The 22,796-nt window shown below is 31.8% G+C and overlaps 2 protein-coding genes across 5 annotated transcripts in view; one reads left to right on the top strand and one right to left on the bottom strand.

The window, feature by feature from the left end:
* The first annotated feature begins 1,669 nt into the window (after positions 1-1,669).
* LOC148605763 (uncharacterized) lies at positions 1,670-13,688 on the top strand. The gene is made up of 3 exons (XM_088547730.1): positions 1,670-1,878; positions 9,799-10,384; positions 11,185-13,688. Exons 2-3 carry the CDS (start codon positions 10,030-10,032, stop codon positions 11,235-11,237), a joined length of 408 nt encoding a protein of 135 aa, XP_088403856.1. The 5' UTR covers positions 1,670-1,878; positions 9,799-10,029; the 3' UTR covers positions 11,238-13,688.
* Positions 13,689-17,957: 4,269 nt separating this feature from the next.
* The window catches only part of LOC148605764 (protein nervous wreck-like), a 46,200-nt gene continuing 41,361 nt past the window's right edge, over positions 17,958-22,796 (bottom strand). For 2 of the 4 annotated variants that reach the window (XM_088547732.1, XM_088547731.1), the window contains 2 exons: positions 21,009-21,049; positions 17,958-19,066 (listed from right to left, as the gene is read on the bottom strand). In XM_088547732.1, the coding sequence (XP_088403858.1) occupies positions 18,926-19,066; positions 21,009-21,049 (182 nt within the window). In that variant the 3' untranslated portion in view covers positions 17,958-18,925. The remainder of the gene's footprint in view (positions 19,067-21,008; positions 21,050-22,796) is intronic. The other 2 variants (XM_088547734.1, XR_015915770.1) reach the window with 2 other exon arrangements.

Consider the following 22,796-nt stretch of genomic DNA (forward strand, 5'->3'; position numbering starts at 1 on the left):
ACAATAAAATTTCTGGATTATTACTAGCATAAATTGTCGTTGTCATGCCTTTAAAATTAATAACACTTACATGCTACGTGTGAATAAATTACCGGACTGATAAAAGGTTGCTTAGTACTCTACCGATGCACTTTGTCTACTTCCCAAATACCAAGAGGAAATCATCATTGTTATGTCCAGTACGTATATTTAGATTGCACAATGTTTTATCATATTTTGTCTCCATATTTGTTGTTTGGAATGTCACCTGACTTTCAAATTTATTAGTTCATTTTAACTGTGGTTTCCTTTGATCCTACATAAACAGCAGTATGATTCTACAATAACTGAATAACTGTTTATTATAACTTTATTTACAAAGAGAAGAAAGTAAATATACTTCTTGTATTTGATAACATGATCTATATATACTACATATATTTCTTTTTTTTTGTTTGTAAATCGACAAACAATACTAATTAAGGTGGAGGACTTAGGGTTAAGGACATATCCTTGAAATCAGTGCTATGTTTGTATCATATTTCTATTTCATCAAAGCCTATCAGGCTTTCATTTGAAATAGAATGAAATCAATACAAGTTACTTTGATGCTTACATGAAATTGATGTAAAATGTTGAATACAAACGTTCCAATGGTTTTTAAGAGTTGTGTCCCTTACCCTCGGTCTGTTAAAGCACAAAAAACCCGAAAGACAATTCAGAGACAGACATCAAAATCAATGAACAAAGACGTTATGGTAACGTGGAAAAGGAAACCAGAGACGATCCACATCAACAATGTAGAATAATCGAAATCAAACAAGAAATCCAGGAGCATCGATGTTTTAGAAAGGTACGCTTTTGGTACCCGTTACACTGCAAGTGATTAAAATCCGATAAGCATTAAGTTTGCGGATTGTTAATTCAGCAAGAACTGAAGATATCTTGTCTTCACAGAACCTGCACAGCAGTCATGCAAATTGTGACGACGCCAATAAACCTTCTGTAGTTCTGATATTAACAAAGGCTGAAAAACCAGTCGAAAAAGTTTATTTGACAGTATACACACTCTAATTAGATAGTATACAGATCACATTCACAGCAGTAACGGATCAGCTGTGAAATGTAGACTCAATAGTCTGGGAAGTTTGTATATTGCAACAAGGTAAGGGAAAGTTTACAATAAGAAAGTCATCTTGTTTGTTTGCCATTGATCAGTGGATATCGATGTTCTATGCAGGTAATCTAGCGGCTTTCGATAACTAACATATCGTATTATTAAATATCAAACATAAATAAAGAGCTTCGTTTGACGCAGAGGACGGTGTATAATTTGTCCCTTTGATGTCAAGTTATTGAAATAGGTCTGTCAAAAGTAAAAAGCTTTGAAGTGATCATTATTCAGAGACGATACATCATCTATATAACGAAACTTGAAATTGATTGATTGGGTTACTTGCTTTCCTTTTTGTTCCATAAAACTCCTGCTAAATACTTTCAGAATATGCAGAGTGCGTTAACCATTTATTTTACTCGAATTACCGACTACAAATACTTTAACAAACTTTGAAGCGATGACACTATTGACGTATTGAGTTCCCTGTGTAGATATGTTTATAACACAATAAATTTATTTTGATATTATTTAAATTGATAATCAATCGATTTGAAATGGCACATCATAAACAAAGTGTAGTAAGGATAGACTGGTAAGCAGTAACAAATTTTGTTATAAACAAGATGTAAAATTAGCACCGAAAGTCATTATCCTATATGACTTAAGAACGCACTTTTCTATGATCGACACAAATACTGAAGTCTGCTGTAACTCTGAGGTAGCGACCACTAAATGTCAAGTTTTCATGGACCTACTGTATGGATGTTCAAGTAGAATTCAAGGTTTGTACCCAACGATACTTTGCACATTTTTTTTTAGTAAAATTTCCTTTTTAATACAAAAATCTAAAAGAGCTGAAATATGACAAAAGTTGATTTATCTTGCAATATCATTCACACTCTGGGATTATTGCACGAGGAAAACGTTCATTATTGTACAATTTAATGTGACCACTCTATTCGCTACACTGCTCCATCGGATCAAATTGATTCAGGGAAGATATGTAAACGTATATATACATGTAAAACATAGCAATTATTAGACATCTATGAATTCGTACTATACTATTATATTCTATCGTTAGATAATAATCCGCTTTTAAATAGTTTAAAGCAAAGTAACTTTCGTTTTAATAGATTGTAAGTTAGTGGTTTTTATCACTCGTAAAAGAAAGTAGGCTTATGTTGGATGTTATTTTAAATAACAGATGTAATTCGTGATGTTATACCTTTTACTCAAATATCTTTATATTGTGCGATTTGATAATATGGTGCAAATAACATTAAATGGCATATATTGAACTGAATATGAGATATCACTAATAATAAGAATTAAAATACAATGTCTTGGTGCTCTGTACTGTGTAAATGTTCCTTTATGTTTTTTTTTCAAGTTCGTCGTTATCCTTCATCAAACTGATCATATTCATCATAACATTTCGACTATACGTTCATAACTCTATAACTTACGAAAGATGACAGAGATCACAGTGAATAAGACCGAGAGATAAAAACCAATTGCTCGACTGATTTCCGTCAAATTTGGCAACAATATCATGAACTAGGTACTAATACGTTTATAAAAAAAACAGGTGTTTCATTCAAGAAGAATTATTTATGGCCTTTATGATCAAGACCCTTTGAACCAGTTCACATCGGTAACATAAGGCTTTGAAATGTTTTTTCATCAGTCATTTATTTATTAGGTATTCTTTGTGTAGAACTTTTCTAATAAATCTCGGAGTGTCATTTCAAGGAGACGTATCAATGAATGATTTTTAAAACTGCTAATACGAATGCACTTTAATCCAGAAAGGTTTTCAGTGGATATAGTCATATTAATTGAAGTCACAGGGTGATAAATTTCTTATTTTGTTGTTGTCAGCTGAAAGGAATTTATGTATGCCGATTTACAATTTATTTAATATTAAAATCTGTTGATGTAAAAATAATGATATACATGTATTTTGAACAAATTTTAACCTCAAACCTCGAATTTCTTACTTTTGGTACATACTGATTTGCCTCAAACGGAAATGGTTACGTCCTTTTTAAAATTAAAACAGCTTTATTTCTATATATAATATAGAAGAAGTATTTAGTGCGGTATTTCGTGGTTTTTCAAATTGCAAAACTTCCTTTCCAACTTACTCCTCTTTGTGCAAGATTTTGGTGACACAAAATTAAGCTATTTTAATTCTAAGAAAATGTGATATTTGCACTGAAAAAATGCCAGTTTCTTTATTTTGCATTTTATTTTCAGTTGTTTCACGGCACTTTGAACAGATGTAGGTACTAGTGTAAAACTGTAGCACATATTTATAAATGTCATATATAAAGGCAAAAGACAATACCCTTATGACGCTAGACTTTTGAAATTTCTAAAGATGTCTAGGGATTATTCACAAGGTGCATTATTCAAAAAATGGGTTTGAATTGAACGCTTTGGAATGGTGTTTAACTCCCATAATTATAACGCACAGAATTTCTCAGCAGGTCTCATACATAATCGTGTTGGTAATATTAATCATAGTAATAGTACAATGGCATTTTACTTTAACGTTTTCTTTTCTCTGTCCTCCATGGTTGTCGTCCGCTTAACACCTCTGATTGATAGGCTTGTATGTAAAATATTATGACATAATAGTTATCATTTAGAATTAAGAGTACGTGTTTGAAGGTTGCCCTAATCGTCTTAACCATACCCTATATACAACTTGTATGTCTTTAGTATTGCATATTGCTTACAAATCAAGCTATGTATTTGTATAATGTTGGAATTCGAACATTTCTCATGTCGACTAATTACGCAATGGGTTAACTAAAAAGTATATAAGCTACAAGAATTGTTATTTTTATTTTAATCAAATAAATAGGGGTGTTCATTTATGTACAAAAAAATCCTACACACATAGATAATATGTATGCATCTTAAATGTATGTATTCTAAATATTGAAACAATTATCGATTTCGAAATCTAATACAAAGGATAGACGTGTCGTTCGTAAACATACCAAACTTGTTAAGTATATACTTCTCTACCTTATATTCAGGCAAAATGTGGATACGGTGTGCATATGGAAAAAAGGCCACAGAGATTCAATTGCATTCGCCAAGAAATTATACCTCATAATCTCCATGAATAACACCACGTGTTTGTACAGTTTGCCTTTTTAACACTCACCATGATGAATTGTTTGAAAAGTATGTCTAAATTTAGGTAATTTGCAAACTTATGCAAATTATATGCAAATTAGTTGCATCATGGTGCTGATGCTGATAAGTTAAAGGTAGGTGATCACGGGGTGTGGTGGACGGAGTGAGGAGGTGATGGGAGGGTCGGTGGGAATGCGCGGAAAATGGGTCTGTTGCCTGAAAATGGTAATTTTTTATCGGATGTAGTGCTCGCCAGGGGTAATTGTTCATTACAGTCGTAAGTGAAAGGTCAGAGGTCGTATATATACTGTTCCACATGGTAAGGATTAAGATATTGATAGACCAACTTTAGTTGAATTGAATACACTATGGAAAAATGGTGGAATAATTTTCCCGTACTTTTTCAGTATGTAAGCAGTTCAGAATTAATCTACATCACTGATGCTTAACGAAAAATTTGAATATGTTTCAAGGTGTTGTCTTGATGTGCTAAATATATACGAGGCAAAAAACATCCAAATAGAAAACAATGCTGCGCCACCCATTGCCTGATTCTTACATTGTATGGTACTTGAATAGCCATATATTGTTGGTATTAAAGACTCATTGTCTAAACCGAAACACTTTTGGACATTGAATTTGATAAAATTTCTATATAAATTGTGGCTTCCGCTGGTTGGGTCATTCCTCCTCGTATGATAAATCTAGGGTTGAAGTTTCATACAGGATGCAAATTAAAAATACAAGTCACAAAAAATCAAATTGTACATACGTCTCAGAATGTGACCACTCTATTCGCTACACTGCTCTATTGGATCAAATTGATACAGGGATGATAACGTAAGCATATATGGGTCTGAACAAATCCCAACGATGTTAGAACTGTGAAATTAATAAAGATATTTTGGTCGTTCCCTACTTGTACCGCTGTGTCAGCTATGGCAATATCGCGTGCATAAAGTACAGCGCCCTAGACCACTCGGCCAGCAAGACTTTATATCAGCATATCAGTACGTGACAAATCCAAACTTTCGTCCTTGCAGGATAAATCTAGGGTTATAACTTCATATACGATGCATGGTATGATACATGTAGTACGGAAGAGTTTGATATGTATGCCAAATTAATATAAGTCTGTTGTGGTTTTGATATTTTATACATGCAGTATTTGTTAAGCGTGACAATTTATGTTCCAATCTATATTAAAATTCAGACACTGCCCATTGTAGCAGTGATTCTGAGTGCAAAAAAACACACCGAACTAACGCGTTTTGTATTGTATACATATGCTCTAGGTATGTTCTTTCTGTACACATATCTTTTTGTTTTAGAAAACCAAGTTTTCTATTGATAAGGTAATTTTTCCTCTTTTATGAATTGTTTCACTTAATTGAATTTGGGACCTTTTACAGTTTCTTCTATGGTATGGGTTTTGCCCATCATTGAAGACCATATGGTGATCTGTAGACGTTTAACTGTTCGTTGCTTGGCTTTTAGTGGATGAGTGTCTGCTTGACAACCATGGCACATCTCCTATCTTATTATTTCATCTCTTACTCAAGTCCACGAAATAATCGACAGTTATTTAGTCTACATATGCTCTGGGTATCAATAATGAATGTCCTTTCTGTATATATATTGTATGTTTTAGAAAACTTTGCTTTCATCTACTACTCAAATCTACCAAATCAAGAATGATAACACTTGCAAAATGCAAATTTCAAACACAATCTATATAATTTTTATCTAAAATGGTTATATAGCCAGTGACTGTTTCTGATAGTAAAATTAGTGGGTTTTTGAAATGCATGAATCAACTCTTGTCAGATTTGTAAAGACTTTCATCTGTCGCACCTTAAAATGATGTGATTGTTTACAATAATCTGGTGCCATTTAAGAGAGCCTGTCAAAACAACTCGGAGTTTTCACGGTACTCAATTTCTTACGAATCAATGGTTGGAACATGGTTATTTTACAAAAATATTAAAGTCATCACTCCAAAATAGTACGGTCAACACCCAATAGAATAGTTTTTCATGTACCTTAGTTTATATTTTAATATTACCGGAATATTTAAATGATGTCTGTTTCTTGCTAAACATGTTATGGCAGTTTTGGCTCAAGCACCTTTAAAGTCTAGATTGTTTCCCAATTAATAGAATGTAATTTCACTACCTACCCTTTTTCCTTTGCTTTTAGTGAGAAACACAAATTTTTTTGCCGTATAGTTATCAATCTTCCACGAGGTGTTAAATGCGAATATAAATGTCAAAGTACAGAGTACAAAACTACCCCCTCCACGAAGTATTTCTTTTTTAACAAGACAAATACACTCATTTTTGTGACAAACATTTCCTTAGGCGTAGCCAAAATAACGGCTGTTCCGTTTAACCTCCCCCGTATGGAAGTTGGATTAAATTTGTATATTTATGCCATCGTATGTGTTAAATTTGTGTATATATATAATTGATTTTAATTAGATAACTAATTAACATGATAACTATAACATGAAATGTACAACGTATATTGCAAAATGCACTGCGTATAACGATATATGTACCACGTATAATGTAAAAAGTACTGCCCATACCTAGTTTTGTACTGCATATAATGAAAAACGCACCACGTATAATTACAATTATACTGCACATGAAGTTATATGCACCGCGTATAATGAGTCCATGACCACGTATAATGTGATATACACTATGTATACCATAAAATGTACTGTGTATAACGAGAAATGTACTGCGTATATACAAAACCATCAACAAAAGACAGTTGCGGCATTCCATAGGTTTACTATGGTTGGTGGAGATTTTCCCATGGTAAATGGGAAATTCTCTATGGGGAATTGGGAGATGGTCTGTGGTGAATATGAGAAGGTTATACCATTCAAGGGCTGTATAGGCCGCAGTAATAGCTTAGGTGAGTGTGAATGAATCAAGGAACTTAGAAGACGCTTACCCTACCGGTGCACCTGGTCCATGCTTCCAGTTTTTAGTGGAGTCCGAATTGCTCATTTGCTTTTGTTACTTTGTATGTATGATTTTAGTTTCTTTATGTTCTTTGTTGTGTATGTCTGTTTTCCATGTCTGGTCTTTGTCCTTGGATTACATTCTTTTTCATTACCGCTATAACCTTGGTTCCCTTGATTACTCTTTCAGGAGTAAAATAATTCTTGGGTCATTCTTGTTGATTTGTACAATGAATTGTGATACTTAAATTGAATTATAAGGAATGACTGTTATAATTTTGGTCTTTTTGCAATAGCCTCTATTTCGTCATGCACATTAAATAACCTGCATAGTAGGTGAACACTTGAAAGCAGTTATTTAATATGCACCACGTGATTGAGATTATTTCTTGATAGACCAAAAAGGTTTAATATATTCCTTAAATAATTACTGTTTTGTATTTAGGTTAACGTTGGTGCATTTGTTGTCTTTTACAATATACGTTCTTCGTTCTCTCATGTTATTGTTGATAATAAATAAATAAAACTGGATCAATGTTTGTGACATATATTTAAACAAAATTGTCTAAAATAACATTAATATATAAAATATAACGTTCTATACTACAGGAATAGCCTAGCTACTAAATCATCTTGTTACTTGCATATACATATATTCAGTGGTCCCGAAGATACCACATAGAACATTTTTATTTTTTACAATCATTACATGCATTTGGAATTTGATATTTCAAACGAGTTCCGATTCTTCGGAAAAATGCTGAAATTTTCACTTTAAAATATTGTCACACAACAAACGTTTGCAGTATTTACAATGCAAAGAAATAAAACAAACTTCACTGAAAACATTACTTCTTTGATATGTAATGATTTTGCTATAGTGAAATCAAACTTGAAAAAATATGTGCATAAAATAAATTGCCAAAACAGTATAATGGAAAGTTTTTTTAAGATAGGCAGACCTATTTCCTATTTCTACTAAGTATTAGTAATAATCAAGATAAATAATGATGATAACTTTTAATGTAAAGTTCTAATATTTTTTCAAGATTATCCTCCAAAGAAAGTTTGCAATATTTCAAATATAAAAAAAATCCAGTTGTAACGATCGATTAGTTTATTAAACATCTGAAGTTGAAAAAAAATCGGTTAAAATCGAATTGGCTGCATTTTGATTGTAGTACTACAAAAAATACATTTATGAATATTATTTTTTTACATTAAATCAGATATTGTATTGAACAAAGAAAACGTTTCAGTAATAAAAAAAAACTTATTTGAGTTTGTGTTTTTTTAGTTATATTTTTTTTTTAATTTTCTGTGAATGGTTTTAAATTTGTTTTCCTTGCCATAACTGTGTTAAACGTTTTTAAAATGTCAATGTTGTTGTTATCAAGATTGAGCAGATATCCCAGGCTATGAGGGTTATACACAACCAAATATTTTTCACGTTAACGTAACTTTAAAATCACGCTATTTAACGTTAAATTAACGTCAAATGGCCTTAAATGAAAATTACGTCAACATTATCAACGTGCAATCTAGAAAGGTTTTATCAACAGTGTTTCCCTTATTATAAGTTGCGTGACGTCATGAGTCGGGACGACTTGTCTGAGCCAATTGTCCCATATTAACAGGTTCATATTTGTACAATAAATCACATTCTGCCAGACTCTGAGTAATTCTAAAGTTATAAATTGAATTTTTCTAAATCACCGTTGTTGGGAATTTGTTTTCAAATGCTAACATATTATTGAATTCGCTATAAGAATAAATTCAGTAAAACACTCTCATTGCTTCCAATGCAAACCCATGTTTTAAGTGATGCCCAATGTGAATAAACCCATAGAAATCAAGCAGTTTTATGTATCACTCGTTAAGGTTCATAAGCCAAGTTGTATCTTGCAACTTTCAAAACATAGGGTCATGCGGCATATGATGCCATTTTCATGGCTTGTTTACCTACAGTTAGAAAATGTGCTAACTTTTGAACCTAGCCCCCACCCTGTTCAAAATTATGTGATATAAAAAAAGAATTGAAAAGTTAAATAAAGAACAGGCACATTCTGAAATATCTTTCAAATTCTATTAAATTGAAAAAATATATTATTCAATCCCATGGCTTTTTTGCCTTTCTCTTCATGACAGATGGCTCTCCCAAAAAAGGAGCGGTCTCTTGACTTCATGAATAATTACTATATTTATACCTGTAGGGGGGTTTTGGACAGTTTGATAGTTCGTTGACATCTATAAGGATGGTATTTATCAGCTTGATTGTACTATTGATTGCTTCAATTAGCATTTGTGGATAGTCTAAGAAAGGCGCATCACGTGGTTTTAAGTAAGGCGAAACAAATGAGAATTTCTGTAAAAGTAGTGGGTATCTAGTTTGTCAGTTATTTTACCAGATCCCTTCGATGATTGGGATTGTAAGTGTTATTTTGCTAGATTAAGTTCCATGAGTCAATCTGGGAGTAATTTTGAATGAGTAAATTGTCATCACGTTAATGTTACATTGTTGATCTCAGTGACAGAAATTGTTTATATAAACGCTGTTTTGAAATTTCAGGTGTCAAAACGAAAAAAATAGAATAATATATAAGAGCAACCTTTTGGAAGCATAGTACATGACAAGATATTATAATAATCTTTCAGCTGAATGTCTTCGATATATTTACCAATTTTTAAGCAAAAATAAGAAAGGAATCGTTCAACCAATTCTTTTTAAAGATATTTTAGGATAAGTTTCTTATCGACTGATAGTATACACAATATAGGAGAGGATCTAATTCAAAGGTAAATGATGGGATCATCCTCAACAAAAGGCGCCGATTTAGACTCTGTGGCATCTCTGTTTGATGCTATCAAGAAAGACAACTACGAGCAAGCAATGACTTTGGTATCAGACCGACTTGATTGTCGGAATTTATATGGATGTACACCGCTCATTGCAACATGCAGAAATCGAAGCAAATCAGGAAAGGAATTAGAACGGGAAAAATTTGTAAAATTTCTTGTAGAAAGTGGATGTGATATTAGAAAATGTGATATTTATGGAAACACGGCCTTGGTGTACGCTGAAAAAAATGGTTATACTTCAATAGTTTATATACTTATGCGTAAGGAATTGAAACTTAGTCTTATTGAGAGAAGAGGTATGTACGTTTCAATTGGTATAACATGTAATTACTGAATAAGTGTTTTATATTGTTTTCGATACAAAAAAAAATAAAAAAATAAAAAAATAAAAAAAAAATAAACTGGATGGAACCACTGTAATAAAATTAATTTAAAATTACAAATAACTATATATCCCGTTTAGCATACAGCAAATAAAAATAATGACATTCAAAATTATCATCATACTGATCTTACTTTTTTTCAAAATAAACGCTACTTGCATATATCATTTACAACAGCTTATCTTATGTGTGTACAAAAATGTGCTGTACATGGTTTACCAGCACAATAGTGGAAAGGGCTGAACCGTATCATACAACAGTACATGTTGCTATGACAATGATGCTTTATTAACAAAGTCCACACATCCAAAAGTACCACATATTCCCGACTTGCGGACCATCACTTTGTCAACATTTATCTCACTTTAGAGCAGGTATCTATTCGGAACACGTAAGGTTTCCATCCGATATCGACGATACTTTAGAAAATCTCGAAAGTCAAAAGGGAATTTCTTGTTCTACCGACCCTGCCATAAATTTTCATTACCCTGGATACAAATGAATTCCATTTTCATTCGAGTTACCTCTTTTTTCTGCACCCAAGTCCGAATATCGATTAGAGAGACTTCTGCAAAAACAGGATAAAATATGGTTGCATCCCGAGTTCAGCAAGTAGGGGATAAGAATCATATGTTGATTCATACGATGCGTTGCACATTTAGCTGTGTACATGTGCCCATGTAACTTCTTAACTATTTAGTCTTTTTTTTCAGTGGATCCAGATTACGCTTTCGAAGAGGCTGAAGTGGACACAGATACAATATGAAGGCAGTTTGTTAGTTACCATGGACAGCAGTTGTTATTCCGGGCATTCAGCCGTTCACAGAAGGGTGTTCTAATCATGAAGCATGGGCACTAGTCTGCTGACGGATTTGAGATTTTGTACAGTAAATAATAAAATGTTTTGTTATGTAGATAGCATTGAATAATCAAATGTTATCTGTGAAATAAATTTCTATCATTCAGATGAAAAATGAATTCTGTATTCTAGGGCTTTCTCCCGCAAAAACATCGCAACACATTTTTCTAGTGGCGTTAATGTTATTTGACATCACTAATATTTTGGAATATAAATCCGAGGATTAGGAATATTTAAAATATCTTGGAGAAAAAAGGGATGATTAAGAATACAATAAACATGATAGTTATCGTGAATAATGAAAAATATACGCATGTCGAAATCGCTGGATACCAAACTTATGCAAGGAAACAATTGGTTAAATCGTGGGGTTCTTCGGTACTTGTGGTTACATTTTGATTATTCAATCTCCTAGTGGTATAGAATAAGAAGGTAATGATGTTTTAGCAGAACATAATAACCTATGTACCATGCAGTTGTATATCTTTAATTCAGTTTTGTTTGATTTCATTTGAATGTACCAGGTACCAACATCTGAGGTAATGTTTACATTTTCCTTAGGTGTTATGATATTCTTCCATTACGAATCATTTATGTCTGACAACATGTATAGAAATTCAGGTACACATTTACATTATGGTAGTACGTAATTGAATTTGTTAGGAAGTACAGAAAACTTTTTTTAAAATTCGACCGTTAGCTTTGACTTCCGATGGTAGGTACTTAGATTCAACAGACTATTTAGGTAGAACGGTACTATTTCTCATTATTTTAGGTTTACCTTTCGTGTACTCTACTCAAGTAAATACTTCCGGACACTGTGATTGGATAAATTGTGCTGATACCCAAAATGTTTTATTAAATCCAGAATCTAACATTATTATATTTTAAAAAAATTTCGTTATATTTTTTGAAAACCATTTTATATTAATATAATGATTTTGTTTAACGTTTATGTGCCATTAGCAGAAAAGGGAGCGCTTTTAACCCCAAACATCATCATTCTGCTTAAAATACCAAAGAAACGAGACGGCTACGCTGTGACTTTGCTCACAATTTTAGTTAGTGAAATGAAGATATGGAAGACTGGAACAAAGTTAGATTATAGCTCCTGGTGATGTTTTCTAAAGTTTTACAATTGTCGCCTATGGGATATAAAAAGTACCGTTCTACCTATAAGTCAAACAAAATTAAAATGGAAAGTAATACAAGACATGATCAGATTTCCAGTCCAATCAATGTTTGAATGATCTTATACCAGCATTCATTTCTTGGTCGATTAACGTGTATTCGGCACGACCATGACAAATGATCCTGGTGTGGTTTTCTGCATACATTATTTGTTAACATATGAATGTATCCTGCCTTTTGATGGTGTAACATGTAGTGCACAGCTTGAACACGGGTGACAGCGTCTGTCGAGGCTTCATGGTTTTGTAACATGCTCATCTCCATAAAAAGTAAGCTTTTATGACAAGGTTGCGATACATGGATATTTTTATCGTGTTCCCCGCAATACAAATAAGCTTTAGGGACAAGGTTGCAGTGTATGGTTTGGAATACAAATAAACTTTTGTGCCAAGCGTGCGATATATGGCTTTGTACCTTTGCTCAACTTTATACAAATAAGCTTTTGGAACAAGGTTGCAATTTCACAAGAGTTAAGTAATCACTTCATAACCTTATGGTATGAACACCCAATGAGCGTTATGGTGTAGCTATCATAACCTTATGGTATGAACACTCAATGAGCGTTATGATGTAGCTATCTTAACAATGAAAACATGCTATTCTTTATCATTATATCTGGTATTATATAAACTAAACATAGATCAACTCTTGTTTTCTGGATTTACTCGGAAAAAGTAAGCCATTTTTAAATTTGTTTTTGTGTTTCATGAGAAAACATAATTTAGCAATTTAGCTTAAGTTAGAACATCCAGATAGACAAAATAATAATAATAATAAATTAAATAATATACATGTTTCATGCTACCCTTTCCACCCTTAACATTTCAGGGTCATTTTAGCCCGAGTCTAAATTGTCTTCCTATTAACGCAAGGTAAAATGTTGAAAACTAGTGTTAATTTCCCTATATATACTTGGCTTGTCACTTTTGTTGGTAGCAAAAAAACAAGACTTTTACTTTTTGTTCCTCAAAACTTCATCTTGAATCAAGGAGTTTGAATGAACCAGGGAACTTAGGAATAAAATCACTACTGTGAAAGTAGTATTGTTCGTGGGGTACCAATTTTCGTGGTTTTCGTGGGTAGACCAAACCATGAAATTTGGTTCCCAACGAATAAGAGATTCCCATTGATGTGTACACTGAAAAAATTCAAACCAATTCAAGAATCCACGAAAATTGGTATCCACGAATTTAAGTACTTTCACAGTATTTGGTCTTTTGCACCTCTTTGTTTAGTCTATCATATGATGGATAATAAATCTATAAAAACAAAATTATCTTAAAGCAGCATTAACACAAATAACATGATATATTATTCTCCATAAATAGACAAGGAGAATCAGCAAACTTCATGAGTAGCAAAATTAATGGGACAATGTTTATTCATTTGCTATTCTGGCCATCTATATTTTGTATATTGAGGTACTCCATGGAGAGAATACGATGTATTTATCATCTGGATTTTATTGTGTCTGTATATCGTTGCATTTCATGTTGACCTTACATTAAAAGGGGTCATGTTAGGGTTTTACAAAACCCCACCGCAGACAGGAGATATTGGTTTTTCAATTCTTAGATTTATTTTTAAGAAGTGTAATCGTTGTTACCAAGGACCTGACCACTTCTGTTGTCGATGTCTCTCAGAGCTTACTTTAAGGCGAGTTTAGACTTGATGAACGCTAGAAGTATTTGCTATTTTGTTTTTAGGTTATACGCTAGTGCATTTATTGCGTTTTACCATATCTGTTCTTTTTTTCTATCATGGTACCGTTGATAATAAATAAAATAAAAAAGAATGATGTTTGTGACATATATTTAAACAAAGTTGTCTAAAAACAACAGTAACATGTATAATATAATATTCTATACTCCAGGAATAGCCTAGCTACTCAATTCTCTTGTTACTTGCATATACAATATTCAACTGTTCCTCTTGATATCTTTTTCTTAATAGCTAGGAACTATACGTTAATGTCAGCAAAAGCTAATTATTGAATTTATAGATTTTAGCATTGTGCAAATTCCTTTTCCCAAATTATTTCAAGACCATAAAATTGTATTCATAAGTGAAACAATTTTTACATACATTAAAGCTAAGGAAATCTGATCTTCCAACCGAATGTCGATTCCACAAAAAAACGGCTGATTATTTCACCTTAATATTTTCATGAAAAAAAATAACAGTAACAAAATTTCGCTTAAATTAAATCTTCGTTGAAATTGAATAATTTTGTTTTAGTGAAATTAATTCAATTGAATAGTGTATGTACATAACAAATTTCATCATTACAGAAAAAAAAAATGACAAGACAAAAGAAAATTAATGACGCTAGTACATACTAAAGTTGGTTTTAAAAGGGTATACGTCTTAATTGAATATTACTGACAATGACTAGTGATAAACATCATCATAGTCTGATTACTGATTTACTGACAAGTTGTAAAAATAAATACTCAGTGTCATGGTTTTCCAACAGAGTACGTTGATAAATTTGGGAATGTACTGATGCCATTATAATGATGATTTTCATGTTATACCTTCTTATATTGAAACAAATCTATCGTTGCTACAAACCGATTAAATTTTAGATACAAATATATTGTCAATACTCTTAATGTGTAACTACATGGTTTTTAATGGTGCTAACTTCCATTTTCATCATACACCAATCTCCTGTCCTCAACATGCCCCCTATAGATATCACAATTTTAATTTTGAATTTATTACTATAAAATTAACCAAACATTGACCTTTCAAATGGATTAAATCGGTTTTATTTTAAATCAAACCTCATTTTGATGAAGATTACAGAACAAGTTTCAGAAAAATGTACCATTGAATTGGAAGATTAAAAAAATGTAGAAAGGAATAAATAAAATAAACCTTGAAATAAATGTCAAACATAATAATTTGATGAACATAAAGAAACACAAAGCTTAATTGTAAGTTTGTGTAAGAATCCGACAAAACGAAAAAAAATCAGGAACATGCATGTCAAAAAACCATCAATCTAACAGCATAATTTCACTCAAAGATGATTTCTCTATTGGAATTTTTTTTTTCAATTTAATGTTAAGAGAGATTTTTGAGTGAGTTATCTGCCCTTAAAATATACCTTTCAAAGCATTTCAATGAATTTATAACTCAATTTACCAAAGTGATATGGCAAATCTTGACTGTTTTCTTTGGTTCTAATGGTGCAAATAGTAAAATTTAATTTTCAAAATGGTGGGATTTATTATATAATGATTGACCCATTGCTTGATTCTTATAGAGACTAACTCTTTAAAATATTAATGCTTTCAATGCCTCAGAAAAAGCAAATGCCACACGATCCACTCATACAAACCTTATGGCAGGCATTGCTACTTCACAACCACTGGTTATTTTACTCTTGAACAAGGAAAACATTTGGTGATAAAGACCAAAAATTTTAGAATGTTAAAAAACATGTGCTGCATGTATTCATTACAATAAATTTTGCAAATATGAACCTGTGAAACCTTACAGATCTTGGACCATAAATTTATGTGCTTTGTTTAAAAACACAAGATAAATACACAATGAAAACATCAATTTTAAGGCTACAAAAAATGATTGATTAGTCAGAATTCTGAAACACTTGAGTCTGAGATCTACTAGTGTGGGGCTGATTTTGTTTCTGATGATTCAGCATTAAGTGCAGTTAGTAAAAACGACAAGAAAATTTCATACACTTACATTTACATATTTTCTTAATCAAACAAAACATCTCCATGGAGAGATTAAATACATGTAGAAGGAGAGATTAAATACATGTAGAATGAAACCTGTCTAAACCAAACCCTGAAAAAAAATTAAGACGCCAGACTAAAACCTGAATAAACCAGAAAAACTTCTTAAACAAACATCAAATAAATTGGGTATGATGTCAAAGCCATAATTTACACTGAGGCTTCATTCCTTGTATCAAACATGGTGGACCTATCGGTGATGGGTTTGGCTGACTTCCTATTTCAATAGTATGGGTTGTTCAGTACTTCTTGTATACAATTATTTTTTGGAGTTAGACCTTATACATCTGTATCTAATGCTGCTGATGAGATGTTACTCCTTTAAATACAGACATAGCATATCAAAATTTGTAATATATATGATTGATATTTTTGTATTTCATATAAGTATATACCCATTCAAACCCCAAAGCTGTTTAATGAAAGCAAAGTCGTCAATACATTGGTTAGGTTTAGTCAGGTTTCACTGAATGACACAAGTTAGTGACAAACAGGTTCTGTGGGAATATGGTACACTGGTTCTGTTGGAATAAGATACTTCTGGAACAAATACATACTAGTATAATGAACAAGCATGAAAGCACAAAACGAGCACACAAAGATACAGATAAATAACAAGTATATCAATACAAATAAAAACTTAACAAAATTATACATCTCTAGTTCCATATTAAAGGTTTTTTCATTCAACTCGTTTAAGGAGGTACATCTAAGGTAAGGGACATAACTCATGAAGACAGTGATATGTTTGTATCATATTCAACTTCACCAAAAGCTATCAAGCTTTCATTTGACATAGAATGAAATTAATCAAAATTACTTTGATGCTTATATGACATTGATGTAAAATGCTGAATACAAACGTTCCGATGATTTGTAAGGGTTGTGTCAGTTACCCTATGTCTACCTCCTTAATGTATTTTTGAAAGATTATAACAAATCAACAATGAATGCCATATGCAGCAATACACACTTAACAGATCACAGATCATACCTCAAGCATGAACAATAAGAAATTGTTCAACGGGACAATATACCCCAGTCCTTTGGCATCAGTAGGTTTAACAGTAATATATATAGATAACTGATAATTTGGAAGTTGATGTGTGACCTTATTAGTTCTGCATAAACATTACCAATCAATATGCATAAGAGGCTAACCAAATTTCATATCATTCCCATGAATAGTTTGGATGGCAAACTTTTTTGAACTAACTGTACACCATACACGAACAGAATTTTTATTTCAGACAACAGTAAAATTAGGACAAACAGGGCCTATTAATAGTCAGAGAAATAGGGGGAATTCCCTGCATTGATAGTAAAAAAAAAACATTTAACAGCAAGAATACAAATCATGGCAGTTTCAGATCATACATTTCAGCTGAGACTAGAGAAAAAAATCATCCATATAATCAGATCAATTTCTATGTTTTGAATACACCCATGGTAGAAAAAAAGATGATAGATGATTCTACAAATTGAACTACACCTAGAAAATACTTTACATTAGAAAAAAAGACGACTACATGTACCCCTGTTTGAATGGAAAAGGGACATAACTCTTGAATAGTAAATGCTTTACATATGGTAATTATAGGTGTTAACCTTAGAAAATACTAAAGCAGGAGATCTCCCTCTCAAAAATTTCTAAGAGTTGAGAGATGTTTTCATTTTTTTTCAACTAATCTTTCCATAACTGCCAAGTCTATTGACACAATAATTAAAACATTTGAACAATTTAACATTTTCAAAAATCATTTCAACAACTTTATATGTTGAAATTCTGTTGTTAGTTCACACAACACATGATACATTTTATCACATTTAAATTTAGTCCTACCATCACTAATTCTCTACATTTCCTTCCAAATAAACACAACATGCTATAAACATATCATCAATTTTTGCTATTTTAATATATCAGTCACATTATTGATTGTGATGTCAACAATAAAAATCTTGCTTAATGTGTAAAATACTTATATTAGGTTATCTCCCTCTCCCATAAATGTTAAACAATGCCTTGCATTAAGTGTTATTAATGGCATTGTTAAAAGCCCTTTAAATTGTCTTGGAGGAGAAAGAATGAATTTTCATTCAATTCATTGTTTTCATACACAATAGGATTTTACACACAAAATAACATAATCTTAAAGATCTTGAATTTAGCACTTTTACACATATGTTTCATGTAATCTGAGTAAAAAAGGACAAATTACCACGTGAAGTGGCAGAATACATAAATTCCTTAATTATTACATTTCAAATGCTATCTGAGCAATTGATAAACAATAAAAATCACTGTATGACATCACATCTATAAATAGACTTATCAACCTCAACTACCATCTTGGGATTTGTGTTGGGAGTGGATATAATGAATTGTAGCTTTATCTAGTTTGTAGACACTATAAAACTGTTTAGACATTAAATTACACAATACAACAATAGTGTAGAAAAAACACAGCACTAAAAATTGCATAAAGTTCTTATAATGCACAGTTTGAAGGTGACCCTGATTAAATCAGCAGATATAATTCACAACACCAAATGCTAAACTAGTCCTACACATCCTGACCCTGTACTGGTCTGCATAAAACCTGTTTCTTGGCCCTGCATGCAATAACTTCAAACTATAGATTCTTCCTCATCTGCATCGAAATCATAATCATAATAATCATCATCATCATCATCGTAACTGTGGGACTGATCGTAGTAATGGTGATTTTCAATGGTGTAGTTGACGGGAAATCTTACTTTCTTGTACATCTAAAAAAGATATCATTTGAACAAATCAATATGTTTGAATGGCATTTAAAGACCAGAAAGTTAAATAAAGAACCAGTGTGTGTTGATTGCAACATTTGATGCATCCATATAGTTGGCACAGTTTAAGTTGCTTTGGGTAGCCACAGTCAAAAAACATGTTTTCCCTATCCAACTCTACCAATTGTCAATAACAAGCAGTCCAAATTTTGTCTAAATGGTCTCACACCCTCCTTTTTATATTTTTAAAATTAATATTTGACTTCTTCTTGTCCTGGTTGTATTAATGTTCTTGAATTGGCTACCTAATGCTAATTTCAAATACTGGTAACAATCAATCAATCAATCAACCATGTCCTGGTAATTGCAGCCTGACGTTCAAGAAACTTAACATTCAATCAGTCGATAAAAGCATTAATGTTGTTTCAATAACAAGATTCTACTATTTTTAGATAAGGCCAACCTGTTAGGTGTGAATTAAAATCTTATTTAAACTGACACAATAATAATTGTCCATGTAAACTTCCATTGTGGTTTGATATTATTTACAACAGTAAAACTATTGTGAGAAATGAAACTTAAATACTTCTCTGTCTAAGAATCTGGCAAAATGTATATAACTTAAGGTGTGGCACATAATGAAAAAAGAAGGAGATATTTTATTGCATTGTACAAGTATCTATACTTTAAAACCTCCAGAAATAACCATCAAAAAGTTTGTTAGTTTGCTTTTTTAAGATATTGATAGGTCAAAATTAATTGAAATGCACTGTGAAAAAATGGCAGTAAAATTGTCCTCACTTAATCCCAAAATATGTAGTCAATATGTATCTATGTCAATAATGCATCACAATAAATTTAAATAGCTTTTGGATGTTTTCTAATATTTTTGAGGCAAAAAAGACCAAATTGAGAAAAATGTGCCAAACATTGCCTTATTCTTACACAAAATGGTACTGAATATATAAAATAAATGAAACTAAAAGAAAGTACTGAATTAAAATTATATACACTACACAACATACAGGGAAAATTACCAATTCCACTTGACATGGCGAAAGGGTCAAAACGTTCTTTAATTTGTGTCAACAAAAGTTTCAAGTGTACTTGATACTACTTTTTTAAATGCCATAAAAATGAAACCATCACACCCATTCAGGAAAAAACAAAAAAAACAAAAAAAAAACAAAAACAGACAAATAAATGTACAACAACAGAATTGGTATCAATGTATAAAACTATCTAAAGAAATAAGAATAAAACCTTGACATTGATGTGAAATGACCGATTACTAATTCCTAGAAACAGAATGACATTAAATATGCGAGATCCCTACCTAGTTGGGACTTGTGTCCTCAATTGTTTCCTGTTATAAAAATATATCAAGAATTCTAAAAGCATATGTGGGTATATTGTTTCACAACTCAAAGAATTAACTTAAAACCAGTTTGAATGCAAGTTAAAGTTCACAGTGACGAGGAGAAATGATTACTACTATGTCAAAACTTTAAGCAGTACCATGCAAAATGTGATTCATGATTGGAAAGCCAACATATTTTTATTTTTGATATTTTGTTTAAAACGTTAAAACTAAATAAAAATTAAAATGTGGTTTGCATATAACCTCTGGTCAAAAGAGATATAAATTATATAGAATGTACTGTAGAATTCATTATAAAGGGAGATAACTTGGTAAATGACACCAATGTACAGTAGAAACCATTGGATTTTCAATATGAGTTATCCCCTAAGAGCAGACAGATTGGAATGAATCATTACACATTTCATCATGTAGACATATAATGAAATTTAACTTTTATTTCATATTACTTAACAACTGGAAAACATCGGAGGAGGGACAGGCAACTTTTGGATGGGTATAAATAATTCTTTGCCACTTCATCGGAAAAGGGGGGAGGTAATAAAGACTGAAAATATTTCTAACCTGATCATTGGTGTGATTAACTTCATCATCCACAGTGTCACCTACAACATATTGTATATATTATTTAAATAGATAAAGAAGATGGAAAATAGATGCATTGATCTTGAACTTAATGCACATCATCAGTGATCCTGAACTTTACATACATATAAATGATGCTAAACTTGATAAACATATTCGACGATACTGAACTTAATAGTCCACGATCTTGAACTTGATATGCAATTTCAATGATCCTAAATATGATGTTCATTTTAACAATCCTGAACTTAATGTATAATCCAAAACATAATCTACATAAACAATGATTCCAAGCTTAACTTCAATAGAAAAAAAAATGATGAAACTTTGAATTGCAGAAATGCAATAATAATTTCAGAGCCATTTTAATGTTTCACTCAATGGTCAGAAATTAATGAATATTTCATGATGTAAAAAATCAGCTAATAAAACTTCAGTTTGGACCAAAACTTTAATTAAAAACCATATAATTAAAGCACAAAAAACAATTTTTGGATATACAATGTACAAATGTCTTGTACCAATATAATACACTGGTACATTTAAGACAGAAAGCTAAGAGTACAATATATATATACATACAGACCAAGCCTGAAATGTATTATATAAAGTATGTTTGAGTATAGAAAATGTGCCTTTTTTCTGTTAAATTCATATATAGGTTACCATATGTAGGTTACCATATGTAGAAATAAATAAGCTGCTAAATGTATAAGGACAAAGAGCTGAACTACAAGCAAATGTTATAGAAAACTGTTAATGGTTATAGTGATAAAAAAACACGAAGACAGATCTTTTGAATTTCCATTTCTTCCATCTAAAGCAGTCTATACACGTGCACTGCTGCCAATATGCACTGTTTCAAGTTTTATATCAGATCACTGCAAAACTGATAATACAAAATTTCAAAAGTTTGGGTAATGACCCTTTTACAGGAGTTGAAAGGGAAAGGTCAAAGACTTTTTCATGACATAAAAGAAAGGTCCACCTAAAGAAAGTAAAAGGTATGGCAGGTCCAAGACCATGGTAAATGAAATGTCAAAAGTCCTGCATTAGGAATTGAGGGTCCCAAATGGGACCAGTATTAACTTGCAACCGTTTTCTTTTTTTTCTAAAAAATTTGGTCAAATTCTGTTCAGCGGTATCTGAGGAGTTGCGTCCACAAGGTGTTCCTATACCAATAATATGAAAAATGAACAAAGTCCCATAACTCTCATCAAAATTGTCGAATCAAAATAGCAGTTATGTATGATCAACTACATATGGTGACAAAAAACTACAAAATTTGGTCAAATTCCGTTCAAAGGTTTCTGAGGAGTTGTGTCCACAAGCTTCGGACGCACGGACACATGGACGGACGGACACCAGCATTTCTATGTCCCCACTCCACTATCGGCGGAGGACAACAACTGATATATCAATGACATGATCAGATCCAATCAATCTAAATAACAGTTAGACCTTCAAACACTGCATGAAGGATTTAAAAACAACTACAGTAGATCAAAATTAAACTAGCTTTACCAGACAAATAAAACTTAAGAAACAGAGGTATAAAACTCATTTTCCACCCAAAATGGTTTATAGCAATAGTAAGATTAATTTCAAAACTAACATGTGCCCCCTATATCCCCCCCCCAAAAAAAAAAGGCTTTTTTTTTGCTTGATCTTGATTTTTCACAAAAATATACCTGAAACATTTGCTCCTTGCTCCACATAGCAATTTTTTTTTTCAAATCCCCCCTCTCCTTAAACCTGAAATCCATC

This window comes from Perna viridis, chromosome 10, assembly GCF_037379345.1.
Source record: "Perna viridis isolate PV_CMFRI_1.1 ecotype Kerala chromosome 10, ASM3737934v1, whole genome shotgun sequence".
In the NCBI taxonomy this organism is placed as follows: Eukaryota; Metazoa; Mollusca; class Bivalvia; order Mytilida; family Mytilidae; genus Perna; species Perna viridis.

Coding starts and splice junctions, on each gene's coding strand:
- LOC148605763 (XM_088547730.1), top strand. CDS start 10,030: ATGATGGGATCATCCTCAACAAAAGGCGCCGATTTAGACTCTGTGGCA. Junction 10,385..11,184: donor TAGTCTTATTGAGAGAAGAG/GTATGTACGTTT, acceptor CTTTTTTTTCAG/TGGATCCAGATTACGCTTTC.